This window comes from Schistocerca cancellata, chromosome 1 (genome assembly GCF_023864275.1).
Source record: "Schistocerca cancellata isolate TAMUIC-IGC-003103 chromosome 1, iqSchCanc2.1, whole genome shotgun sequence".
Taxonomy (NCBI): Eukaryota; Metazoa; Arthropoda; class Insecta; order Orthoptera; family Acrididae; genus Schistocerca; species Schistocerca cancellata.
The window spans coordinates 681,137,828-681,152,107 of NC_064626.1; the positions used below are offsets into that span (position 1 = coordinate 681,137,828).

Below are 14,280 nucleotides of genomic sequence, written 5' to 3' on the forward strand. Positions count from 1 at the left end.
TATCACGAACAATCCACTCTGCATAAACATTTTGCTTTGATGTTAAGAAATTTCCGTGGACTGTCTCCTGTGTGCGGCCTCTTTTGCGGAATGATGTCCAGCTCTTATCCATTCTGTATCCTAATACTGTACCTCCTCCTGAAGGTTGTGGCTCTGTAAATGTCAGTTTCCAGCCTTGAAATATCAGTATCTATAACCTCCATTTGACTGCACATAATTTTTCAACATAAAATCTCTTATACTCTTATGATTATCGTTACGTTGAAATTCACAATGTCCCATGCCAAATCCATACCTCTCTGATGATGGACACAGCCATTTTCTTTGCACATGTCGGAACATAAGCCATAGTAACTTAATGATACATACCTGTTCAGATCCTATACCCATGTGTGTGGGAGCTAGATTTTCAAAGCAATGCCATGTTATGTAGTAACCACCTACTGTCTTGAATGCAAAGAACGCTTTATTCAAAGTGTATGATAGACTTCTTATATAACTAAATAACCACTATAGATCCATCCTCATTCAGTTATTCAACTTCGTGCGCGCAGGGTGTCTGTGGATAAGCTAATGCTGTAATTCTAATAGTGAATTTGGGGAGTGGTACTGAGTGTATTGTGCAAAATATGGTCACAAGTGCTGAAGCTCATGCTTTAGTTATCACTATTTCAAAGCTATTGGAGGAGAGTAGTGGCTGCACAATTTTCCTTTATTCAAGAACACAGCTACGCCCACACATTAGAAAAAAATGTTCTATAAGAGCTTAATTCCTCAGTATGTTACAATTAGCCTTGATGACTAGGGATTCGCTGGAAAAAGAGTGTTACTGCTTACAACATGTCTGAGCGGATGAAATAAATAAATGTGCGTAATGTGCTCTCAGATATTTATATGAAACTGTTTAAGAGTCGTCACCATGCGAACGCTCTTTACTACTACGTGTTCCCTACACTACTTGTGTCATTATTATGTGATGTATCGCACAGATTCTATTTGCTACCTCACGTGTTTAAAAGACATGAATTCAGTTCAAAGTACGAGCCCTGCTTTAAGCACTATGACTCGAATGCGCATGATTCCAGATTGATGGACCACCATCAATTAAAATACATTGTGTTTGATGTATAGCTGAAAAGATCTATAATAATAAATCATTATGTCTGTTCCATGTCCAAGTATGATGCTACCACTTTTTTTAATAACCTATTGCTTTACTTCGTGATTTATATGATGATGAGTGTAGACAGTTTATATTTGAAGATATTGCATACACAGAGATTCCAGATTCCGGATTCTCAGCAAACATCACATCACTAAAGTATTTCAAGGATGTGGAGTGTGCTAAAACACAGAAGAGTGCAATGTGACCAACACTTTTATACCATTGAATTCACTGGGATGATCCTGGCACACACTACAAAGATACGGTGATGTGCTTCGACCTTTTGATCACACGGGTACCATCATCTACGTGAAGGGGAAGGAGATAATCTCAGGGATACGTCCAATTTTCATGTTTGCTGCTATTCAAGACCTGCAATTCTGTGGATGCTCTACTCTTCATCGACTCAAAAAGACGATGTGTGAAAATAGTATTGCAGTGTCTGCTTATGAAAATGTAAAATTATTTTTAAGTAGGGTGAGGAATAAATGAATTTTTACTTGATAAGATGTTTGTTTCTTCTTCTTCTTCTTCTTCTTTTTTTTTTTTAATAGAAATTTTTGTTATATATCTTTGGAAGCAGACAAGGGTCATGCCTCCTGCTCCCAAAAGCCAATTCGTACTACACGATACATGTAATCTTACAGCCACGTGGGATTAGCCGTGCGGTCTCAGGCGCTGCAGTCACGGACTGTGCGGCTGGTCCCGGCGGAGATTCGAGTCCTCCCTCGGGCATGGGTGTGTGTGTGTTTGTCCTTAGGATAATTTAGGTAAAGTAATGTGTAAGCTTAGGGACTGATGACCTTAGCAGTGAAGTCCCATAAGAGTTCACACACATTTGAACTTTTTTTTTTAATTTTTTTTTTTTTTTTTTTAAATCTTACACAACCATTCCATATATTTTGTTATCTCCCATCTTAAACTTCACCTCCTTTATAGCACTCCTTTTCAGAAAAACTAATGTCATTTGTGTCATGCACGTACTTTATATATACAATGCAATAAGGGATAGGATTTCTTTTGTAAACAACAACAGAAACAACAAAGACATATGGAAACAATTTTTTTTCATTTATTCAGTTGACACACACACAATTTGATTTTTGAGATATGGTTCAGATCTTAAGATACAATTCAGTTCTTGAGATAAAGTTCAATTCTTGAGATACAATTTGAATCTGATATTTCAATACAGAGACACCTTTAACTTACATGCTACAACAGTAAGACTGCTCGAGAATACTTTTAAAAAAAATTTCCAATAGTGCTGGATGAGAATATTTTACAATTTTTTATAAATCTGCACTAAAAACTAGTGCAGAGATACTTTATTTACTAGAATAAATTCCACAGTCCCAATAGGGTAAATAGTAATTCTAATGGTCTGTGTACACTTAAAAACTAATCAGTCTTGGAAAGCTAGTGGCTGGTGAAACTTAAAAGCTATTCTATTTACATGATGCATGGATATATTTATACAGTACACAAACGCCATGTTTGAATAAATAAATAAATATACAAACATACGTTTATGCTTTCTACATTTTAAAACTTTTTTTTATACTTTTTCTGGTTTATACAGTGCCGAATACTAGTTTGCTGTATCATTTGCGGCGGCTGCGGTGCAGCAACTCAAAAATAGCTGTACAGGCATCGCAAATAGTCTTCGTTAGAGAGAGCTCTCAATGCCGTGCGGCACTCACCCTTAACCCATCTCTGGGTGGCACCTTCCAATATGCAGTAAGCATAAATTTTTGATCGCATACCTACGAACACCACCATCAGCAATCCATTCGCCTCATCTTTCATAAGGCTGATAACTTTCCTGTTCTATGGAACAATACCATAAGGATTATCGGCCTCGCGTAAGGACGTGTCAAATTCATTACTGTGGTACCTCGTTACTTTATATGGATCACAGTTTTCTCCCCAATAGATGAGGTTATCTGTATGCATTTAAAGTAGTTCAGGATCTGCAGAATGAGTTTTTGCAAACTCATGATGAAAGTGGCACATGTGGAGTCTGGGTAGGTCTAGTACGCACATCCCCACATAAATAGGTTTCATTAACTCTACTGCAGTCTTCACCACCTCCACAGCAACAAAGTTCTTATTGAATATGGTGACTTGCTTACAATTTGGTCTGGTGATGCATTTTCTTACTCCATAGCATGCATCCCTTGCGGTTCTAATCAAAATTTCACATCGTTCCCTCAAAGTCTCCATTGTTTTGCCAAAAATAGTCTCGTATTCAAATCAATATACTACATCAACCAGGGGGACTGCCTGAAAGAGAGGGCCCAGGTGATTCTAACCAGCTCCATTTCCAAGCTGGGACACTGCTGTAGAATAATATATATCTCCGCTTATTCCCCAGCAGTGTCATCAGGTTTGAATTGGAGCCTCCTCGCGGAACTAGTTGCTTTGTATACAGCACCAAATCGGCGTGCGCATCACACAAACTAATAGAGTATGCGAGTTTTGCCTCCATCACATACCCTACATCAGAATTAGCCTCATGATTTTTCCTCCAATTCGTTTTCGGGCACCCATCGAAACTCCCAAATCAGCAGTGACTGTTACATGGCTTTTCCGTATAGGTCATTTTCACCCATTTTCAAACTCGAATCAAGGGACTGAACCTGTTGCCCATCTGTGGGTTATTTGCCTTAGCGTTTCTACGGACACATTGACTCATAGACTCTGGGATTTCTCCAAAACATCTGCAAGCAAGCACTTGTCTGTGTCCATGTAAAGCCATCAATACTATCCTAAAGTGAAGATGTTGAATTCCCGCCAGACATTCACGGCATGATCATACTCTGCATCCCTTGCTGGAGAATGCAGCTATATTGGTAGCCTGGTTCAGTTGAATTTTGCCATACTGTCCAGACACTCATATGGGAAAACTCCCCTTCCTAGTCACTAGTTGAAATTTTTCCTCTTGGGAGAATGCAGCTCGAATGATATGCGTATCATCCTGAGGTAGAGTATCAACGAGTTTCTGGAGTGGTGCCTGCTTAAAAACTTAGCATGTCAAGGAACCGGAGCATAACTCCCGGTGTCAGTTGTTTGGAGAATGAAATGTATTTCTCAATGCTCTCAAGGAGGACACTGATCTGATCTTTCTCCATGCCAAAATCAGCCTATTGCTCAACAAGAAAGTGAGCGTCGTTCCCCCTTAAATTATGGAAGAAAACGGGTATGTGCCTTGGTAACCGGCACTTCTAATAGTACGTATTGTGGGCTGCACCAGAACTTCCCCTTCAGATGACAGTGGTCCCAGAGGTTCGCAGGAGAGCTTCTGTAAAGTTTGGAAGGTAGGAGACGAAATACTGGCAGAAGTAAAGCTGTGAGTACCGAGCGTGAGTCGTGCTTCGGTAGCTCAGATGGTAGAGCACTTGCCCGCGAAAGGCAAAGGTCCCGAGTTCGAGTCTCGGTCGGGCACACAGTTTTAATCTGCCAGGAAGTTTCAGCAGTTTAGTTATCCTAACGCGGCTGCTAACTGGGCCCTTCGTAGTGTAGAGATGTGGCAAAAATTTCTTGTCAAAATTTGATTTATTTGGATACACCGAGTAGATATTAGATAATCTTTCTTACCTGTTATCCCTGCTTGCTGTTTATTTCCACTCTGGTATTGTAAATGTATGGATTTTGCTAATAATTTTAACAATGCTTATATTCACACTCTGAATCAACCACACAAACAAACATGCGATTGGCATTCACCCGTTTGGGTTTATTCACCTCAACTTATATAGCCCCCATCCCCATAATCCCCCCCCCCCACCCCCCCATCCCGCCGATGTGATGGGGATTCTCCTGGCAGAGGTGTCACATACAGTATGCACACGTTCAAAAATAACCATATGATTGGTTCGGAAATCAACTTGAAATGTGTTAAAAAATGTTCAAACACCAACAGGGGTGCGTTTCAAAATAGTATGAATAATCGTTAGACCGACGTGCGATAAATGCAAGGTGCTTTGTGAAACAAGTCCACCCCCATCCAAGAATATGAATTGGCGCCCCCTGAAATTGCTGTCCGGGTCACATACTCTTGTTTGCTCCCATCTAAACGTGGCCCTAATTCCTTGACAAATATGTTATGGCAGGAGGTTTTTTGCTACCGGGCAGTGCGAAATGACATCCAGCTGGTGTGTGTGTGGACATACCAAAATTTTTTTTCAGGCGCTATACACCTACTATGTACGACAATCAGAAATGTTACACTGAAGTTACTATGATTTATATTAAGACATGTGAAAAGAAAACAAATGTGTCCGACCTTGAAGGAGGTATGGATTTGATGTGGAACACTGTTAATTTCAACATATCGACAGTCGTAAGGTTATGAGAGATTTTATGTGGAAAAATTATGTGCAGTCATATGGAGGTCATAGACACTGATATTTCAAGGCTTGAAATTGATGCTTCCACAGCCACAGCCATCGGGAGGAGGTATTTCTGGTACTTCGCTCATTGTTGAATGTCACCTGATTGGAGATACAATCGTAATATTTAATTGCAAGTACACTGATAAATATGTGGCTGGTTTCCTAGGACGATTCTGCCAGGTAGATGAGTGATCAGTGCGACGGAATGTCATACCTAATGGCCCGAGTTCGATTGCCAGCTGGGTCGGAGATTTTCTCCTCTCAGAGACTGGGTGTTGTGTTGTCCTTATTATCATCATTTCATCCCCATCGACATGCAAGTCAATGAAGTGGTGTCAACTTGAAAGACTTGCACCTGGCGAATGGTCTACCCGACAGGAGGCCCTAGCCACACGGCATTTCCATTTCCAACAGCAATAATGAAGTAACTGTAGCAGCTATTACAGGAGAGTGGTATCTGATGAACCAGCAATTTAGGGGTACCACCTTTGATTACTAATCATAACATCAATGGTCCCAGGTTCGAAACCCCCCACCACTTAAATTTTGATTAGTAATCAGTCAAAGACTTCTGGAGTAAGAAGTCACCCTCATTCTGCCAAGGCCTTGTCAAAGAGGGCGGAGGAGGGGACAGAGATTCAGGACACTGTCTTGTCCTTGGGATGGCAAACTACCCGTAAAGTCAGAGGAATCAGCATTAATCAATGGCATGAGAATCCAGAAGGCATTGTAAACTGCTGCATTAATAACACATGACGTGTATTCACAGGACATGTGGCCTGTAAAAAAGAGAGTATCATGATGATCTCTCCATTGACGAGAGATTCCAGAATAGTCCCCCATTTGGATCTTCGGGATGGGACTGCTGGGAGGTGACCACAAGAAAAAGATTGAATAATCAACCAAAGGATAATGCTCTACGAGTTGGGGCATGGAATGTCAGAAGCTTTAACGTGGTAGGGAAGCTAGAAAATCTGAAAAGGGAAATGCAAAGGCTCCATCTAGATACAGTAGGGGTCAGTGAGGTGAAATGGAAAGAAGACAAGGATTTTTGGTCAGATGAGTATAGGGTAATATCAGCAGCATCAGAAAATGGCATTATGGGAGCACCGATAGTCGAGATGAGAGATATTACTGCCAGAATCAATCAGAGCACACACCGGCTCATTGTTCAAACTTATGCAAGCAAACGGTAATCTAGCGTTCGACACCGCCCGGATTCTATTGCAGGCCCTAGGCATGGGACCGCGGCGACCTCGCCTGCGTGCCAGCTGGCGTCAGATATTTGACATTTGACCTTGCACTCACGTGCGGAATGTCCCGGTTGGTTACAACGGTAGCACACAACAGCAGGAATGCTATTTGCTGGCTGGTAATTCCTTCCCTTTTCCTTATACCCACTGCTACCAGCAATTCCTTCGCACTCCCGCATGTCATCTGCTTGCAAAACCCCCTCAATTTCAAAACAGTCATGTAATGTTAATTTCCAGTCCCTAAACATCATTGCAGCACCATGCATCATTGTGCTAAATATTTGTACTTTAGTTTGCCCACCAGTCTCATCTCAATGAACACGTTTGGTTTTACTGCCTTCTTTTTCAGTATTAGTCTTGTTTATGGTTCTCCCTAGATGACATGTACAATCGATTACTAATGTAGAAAGTTAAGACTCTTGTCATTGAGACTAAGAAAGTGTATTTAGGTACAATGGTGACTAAAGTATATCCTAACAAAATAAACATTTAAACATTTCTTATCACCTAGTATTTATTTTATTAGTACATACATTGCACGCTTGGGAATGATTAAGAACTTCAATGAAAAGTTGCCTTTTCCAAATAGGATTTAACAATTCTGAGTTACTGGTTGTTGCTCTACTTTGTCCAGGTGTGAAGCAGTATCTTTGCCTTTGCCGCTCAGTTTTCTGTGTAATGAAGTAGTCTCGGATATGGCCAGCAGGTGGCAGCAACAGCTACCGCAGTGGGAGAGTGCCCGCCAGGTGGAGGCAACTTCAGCCGCGGCTGTGAAGAGATGTGTGAATGTGCACCAGGCTCCAGCATGCCCTCATGCCGGCCACGCTGTGCTGGCCCCATGTTCCGCAGGGGCCGTGCACGCCTTGCAGCCGACCCCCCTGTGCGATGAGAAGCCTGTGGACGACTGCTGCGCCGTACTTGTCTGCCAGGATTCAGGTCAGTCAGTCCTTCAGTATGGGCCGCACCAAGAGGAGCGCTGCAGCAGTCTGAGCAGGGTGCTGTGATAAGCTCGATAAAAAAAGCAAGAAAATTTTGTTGTTTCAGAAACACCTCATCTCGTTTCTCAGCATATGCTCCTTTGAAGGACGTACACTTGGTCTAACAATCCTCCAGCTTTTTCATCCCACAAGAAAAATAGATTTGAAAGAATTTGGAAAATACTCGTTAATTGCAAATATTACTTCCTCATTTGATGAAAATTTCTTCTCAGCAGGCCAAAGTTTCAAGTTAGGAAACAGGAAGAAGTCAATTTGGAGCTAAGTCTAGTGAATAGGGCAGATGAGGAACAAATACAAAGCTCAATTCATGGACTTTCCATTGTCATTGCTGATTTATGGGATGGCATTATCCTGGTGAAAGAGCACTCGCTCAAACACTCCCCCCCCCCCCCCCCCCCCCCCCCCCCCCCCCCCCCCAGCCTTCGGTCTTTTCACTGCCAACATAAGTTTCAAACAATTCAGCAATAGCATCCCATTATGGATCTGCCTTTTTCCAAGTAATCTATGGTGATTATTCATTGGGAAACCCAAAAAATGACAGTTATCTCTACATACATCACAAGCTGCGCCTGAAAAAAGTGTGCAACCTTTTAGAATGAGTTGCTTGCACAAAGGCAAGTAAGAAGTGTTGTCTAAACATACATCCAGAAATGGCTGATTGATCAGTAATATGAAAAGACTTTTACCCAAAAAGAACAGAAATATCCTTTGTGCTAATTTTATTCGAGGCTGAATGAGTATTGTAATGGTATGGTTAAATTTGCCGTCAGATGAAACGTTGGCCAAAGAGATGGTGCCATTAAAATGTTATGACAACCGTGCCTACTAGCACCACTCAGTACACTTGGTTACAAATATGTTCAATTTATTGTGTGCTCTCAACGTGTATCTCCTCAATCTAATGGATTTCTATCAATAGTTACATTTAAAGTCCTTAATGCTTTCATATGTGTGTGACAATGATGAGATACTTCATGAACTGCCTATGAACTATTCACAACCAGCATGACATTTATGGAATGTATGATATGTTCTTGATAAGCCAAAGGATATAGTTGAAGGAAATTTTGAACATTTGTTGCGATTCATCATTGCAGCTGAAAATATTCACAGCTCACTGTTTCCTATGTACAACGTAAAATCTGTAGCACAGTTAGTTAGAAAAATAGAAACAATATAATGTGCTGAGCAGAAGGAAAATCCACTTCAAGCCCTGGGTCCAGAGAGGCACAGGATAAAGAAAATGATTGAGTTAACAATTTAGTGGTAGGCTACATCGTGAGAAAGAAATTTTAGAATAATCTGAAAGCTACACATTGGACTGTGCTTGTAAATTTTTTTTGATTGGCTCTGCTGCAGTTCATACTGTACTGGCAGCCCTTCTTATATTACAAGTATTGTTCATAGTCATTTTCAAGTATTTCAACATTCTACAGTATAGCCTAACAATTCACTTAAATACATAACTGTTCAGTACAAAACTACAACAACAGCTTTGTGATTATCTTATGTTGACTATGGAAAACATTTATATTTCTAATTTCCTTCAATGCTTTATTCTAAAAGCCTGTTCTCTAACTGTGCAGCTGTGGAGCCCCTAGAGATCTGTCAGTATGAGAACATAACTCTACAACGTGGAGAGGTCTACAAAAATGGCTGTGAGGAAGTCTGTACATGTGGTGAAGCAGGAAAACTCAACTGTAAACCTAGGTAAGTAGCCACACATCAGTTTTCATTCACATTTTCTCAACTCTACCAATGTCTTTATGAGGGTGTTGAGAGGACCTGTACTTAACTGACAGTTTTCAATAGAACAAGGAAAGTTCTGGCAAAATGTAAATAATTTAGAAGTAGTAGAGACCAATCATCAAATAGCAGAAGTGTATAGTCAGCCACATACGGCTCAACACACAATGTGAGGATTGCAGTTCGGCAGTTGGATTAGGCTAAGATGGCGACTGTGTCAGGTGAGGGAGAGAGATGCAGGAAGCAGGAAGAGGAGTTGGAGACATGTAGCTCACAGGGAGGCAGCAGATGTGATGGCTAGGAATGTGATACACAGGTACTAGAACTGGTGAGGTAGGGCACACAATGAAGATGATGTGAAGGTTTTGATTGAGATGAGGTGAAAGGACAGAAGAAGATAAAGCTATTGGGTAGAGGATGTGTGGACAGTGATTTAGCTGAGACTGGGGCCAGAGGGATTTTGGGAGCGAAGGGTGTGTTGCACAGAAAACTCCCATCTATGTAGTTCAGAAAGCTGGGACTGGAGGGGAGGATCCGGATGACATGAGTTATGAAGCAGCCATTGAGCTTGAGCATGTTGTGTTCGGCCATTCATTCTGGTCAACACCTGACTGGTTGCCACGCTGACATAAAAAGCTGTGCAATGATTGCAGCAGTGTAGGTATATGACAAGGCTGCTTTCACGAAATTCTCAATCTCTGATGTGATAGGATAAGCCTCTGACAGGACTGGAGTAGGAAGTACTGGGTGGGTGAATCAGACCAGTCTCGCACATGGGTCTTCCCCTGTGGCAAGGGGTTGGGAGAAGGAATGGCATAGGGATTGACCTGACTGTTGTGGGGGTTGGATGGGCAATGGAACACCACTCTAGTAGGGGTGGTAAAGAACTTGGGTAGGATGTCTCTCATTTCCAGACATGAAGACAGATAATAAATTGTCTGGCAAAGGATGTAATTCATTTGGCGCAGTCCTTGCTTATACTGGTGCTAAGAGGGGCACTGCTTTGTAGCTGGTTCTTGGAGGTGGGGGGAGGATTAAGGTGTGCAAGGATATGGCATGGGAAATCTGTCTGTGGACAAGTTTGGTAGGTAATGCAGGGTGGCCACAAACAGGAGAAACCAGCAATATTGAGAATCATCAGAGAATTTCAGGCAATCAGGAAATATCATGGAAAAATCATGGAATTTCATAAAGTATTAGGTAATTTTCTTGTGCCTACCCAATATATTTTCATGCCATCTATGGACTGCAGCTGGAAGCATATTGCCCATTGCTGTTTGGGATAATATCATAATTTTTGAGCCCATATTCGTGCATGTTTTCCACATAAACTGTGGAACATTTGAGTCATGGAACATACTACACTCATGCTCATAAATCAAGGATAATTGCAGAATGTCGTGCCACACAACAAGGCACTACACAAAACTGGCATTAATAGCATAGGCACATAGGGAACACACACATGACACAGATCTGTAAGTCCACGGTATTGGAGATAAGTTGAGGAAACCACCCTGAAACACATGTGCTACAAAACACCTCTGTTTCCTGTGCATGTACCCTGACAACAACATGGGATATGATCACCACGCACATGTATGCCAATGGGTTGGCATACTCTGGATCAGGTAATCGAGCAGCTGCTGTGGTATAGCCTCCCTTTCTTGCACCAATGCCTGTCTGAGCTCCTGAAGTGTCCTATGGGTTTGAAGACATGCAACGATACGTCGACCAAGAGCGTCCCAGACATGCTTGAGAGGGTTTAGGTCTGGAGAACAGGCAGGCCACTCCATTCGCCTGATATCTTCTGTTCTCATGTACTCCTCCATCATGGCAGCTTGGTGGGGCCATGCGTTATCATCCATCAGGAGGAAGGTGGGACCCACTGCACCACTGAAAAGGTGCAAAATGACATCTCGATACACCTGACCTGTTACAATTCATCTGTCAAAGACATGCAGGGGTGCACGTGCACCAATCGTAATCCCACCCCACACCATCAAACCACGACTTCCATACAGGTCCCTTTCAAGGACATTAAGGGGTTGGTAACTGGTTCCTGATTCACGCCAGATGAAAACCCGGCGAGAATCACTGTTCAGACTACTCCTGGACTCGTCTGTGAACATAACCTGAGACCACTGTTCCAATGACATGTACTGTGTTCTTGACACCAGGATTTACGGGCTCTCCTGTGACCAGGGGTCAGTGGAATGCACCTTGCAGGTCTCCAGGCGAATAAACCATGTCTGTTTAGTCATCTGTCATCTGTAGACTGTATGTCTGGAGAGCACTGTTCCAGTGTCTGCGGTAAGGTCCCGAGCAAGGCTACCTGCAGTACTTTGTGGCCGTCTGCGGGTACTGATGGTGAGATATTGGTCTTCTTGTGGTGTTGTTCACTGTGGACATCCCCTACTGTAGTGCCTGGACATGTTTCCTGTCTGCTGGAATCATTGCCATAATCTTGAGATCACACTTTGTGGCACACAGATGGTCCGTGCTATGACCTTCTGTGTTTGACCAGCCTCCAGTTGCCACAGTCACCATTAGCACACCTGAAAACGTCTGGACACTTACTCGCTATACCGTACTCTGCCATGCACCGATACACCTCTGTGTATGTGAACTGCTGCCAGCACCACTGTGCAACGACCGCAGATCAAATGCACCACATAGTCATACTCTGAGGTGATTTAAACCCACAAACTGCTCACCAGAGCATTGTTTCACCATGTATCAGCATTATCTTTAATTTATGAGCATGAGTGTACATACTACAGCAGTCTTCTCCAACTAAAATGGGTACTATACTTTATTTTTTATGTACAAAATATTGGCTTAGCATTTGAAATCTTAGTACACACTGTACATTTACAAACTACTGTGAGGTTTGTTGACTCAACAGACTCACTAGTTTAACTGTTAATCATTCATGTTTCAGTTCCATACATGGCTACACTCCATACAAATACTTTCAGAAAAGACTTGCAACCTACATCCTCAGTTATTTCCTGGATGCATTACAATATCTATCTTCCTCTACTGTTCTTACCCTCTGCAGCTTCCTTGAGTACCATGGAAGTTATTCCCTGATGTTTTAACAGATGTCCCGTCGCCCAGTCTCTTCATCTTGTGTTTTCTATATTTTCCTTTCTTTGCTGATTCTGTAGAGACCTCATCATTCTTAATCATATCAGTCCACCTAGTTTTCAGCATTCTTCTGTAGTGCCACACATCAGACACTTTGACTCTCCTCTGTTCTGGTTTTTCCACTGTCCATGAGTCACTACCAGACAATGCTCTGCTCCAAACATACATTATCAGAATTTTCTTCCTCAAATTGAGGCCTATGTTTGATACCAGCAGATTTCTCTTGGACGCTTTTTATGCTTTCCATGCTTCATCCGTCATGGGTTTTTTGCTTCCAAGGTAGTGGAATTCCTGAACTTTGTCTACCTCGCGATCACCAAGTTTGGTGTTAAGTTTCACACTACTCTCATTTCTGCTACTTCTCATTACCATTGTCTTCCTACAGTTTGCTCTCAATCCATATTCTTCACTCATTAGACTGTTAATTCCACTCAACAGATCTTGTAAATTTTCTCCAGTTTTGTTCTTAATGAAACACACCTGACACTGGCATAATATTCTACAATATTTAATTACATGTTACGCAAACCAGTTTTCGCTGTTACACTGTCAGCAGGTACAAAGCTAAGTATAAGATGTGGTATGTGATGTGGGGTAATTTTGTTGCATCAAAGATTTTAAGCTAGTACATGTACAGAGTATTTCCATTTCCAGAGGTGAATATGTTAATGTTATAATAAGAATAAAACAAATGAGGTTATTCAGTGTAAATGCAATGTAAGATTATTTAACTAAAATAAAATGTGTAACACATTAACTAATGAATTATAGACAAATTACAACAGTTGTACATAGAACAACATAATTGAACAATAAGCTGAACAAAATAATCTTGTCTTTAATAGAACATAAATTACAAACAGATAAGATACAATAATGATATTAAGCAGGTCAGTGATGCAGCTGTGATCATACAGAGTAAATTTATTTGTTTGTTTTAACACAACAAGAGAATTTATAATAACTGAAATATAGGAAATGGATCATGTGAGTAAGAGGGATAATTTATAACATGGCCTGTATGGACTTGAGAGCAGTATTTGCAGTTAAAAATGGTGAGTAAGAGAACTTTCAGTACTGGACTTGGGTTGATGGAAATGTATTTATTGATTTCCTCAATTTCAGGACAGTTCATCTTCCTTCCTTTCTGGCTGTGATGTAATACTTCATGTTTCACCTTGTGACTATGGCCTTCTTTAAGCATGCGATCTCCAAAAGTAGAGTCTCCTTTTCTAAGTTTCCAATTTCTGTGGTGTTCCTTCAGGCAGATAGATATTGCCCTTCCAGACTGACCTATATTGAATTTGCCACAGTTGAAACTAATTTTATACACTCTGCTCTTCTCTAAAGCTGAAGTGCTGTCTTTCCCATTGAGCAAAAGGCATCCAACAGTTTGTGCACATAAAATGATGTTTTTACATTCCTGGATTTAAGCTTTCGGGTTACATCCGGTGAGACTTTTCCTATCTATGGAATTGAGCACCACTTATTACATTCTTGAGGTGGTGGATTAAGGGCAGGGTAAAGAAGAGAGAACACCTGTTGTTTATGCTTTTTGTGCATTATGG

The 14,280-nt window shown here is 41.4% G+C and overlaps 1 protein-coding gene across 1 annotated transcript in view; it reads left to right on the forward strand.

The window, feature by feature from the left end:
• LOC126184153 (putative epidermal cell surface receptor) overlaps positions 1 to 14,280 on the forward strand; it is a 401,413-nt gene that overhangs the window by 271,441 nt on the left and 115,692 nt on the right. Inside the window, 3 exon segments of the mRNA XM_049926525.1 lie at positions 7,522 to 7,680; positions 7,682 to 7,751; positions 9,400 to 9,523. Coding sequence (XP_049782482.1) covers positions 7,522 to 7,680; positions 7,682 to 7,751; positions 9,400 to 9,523 — 353 coding nt within the window.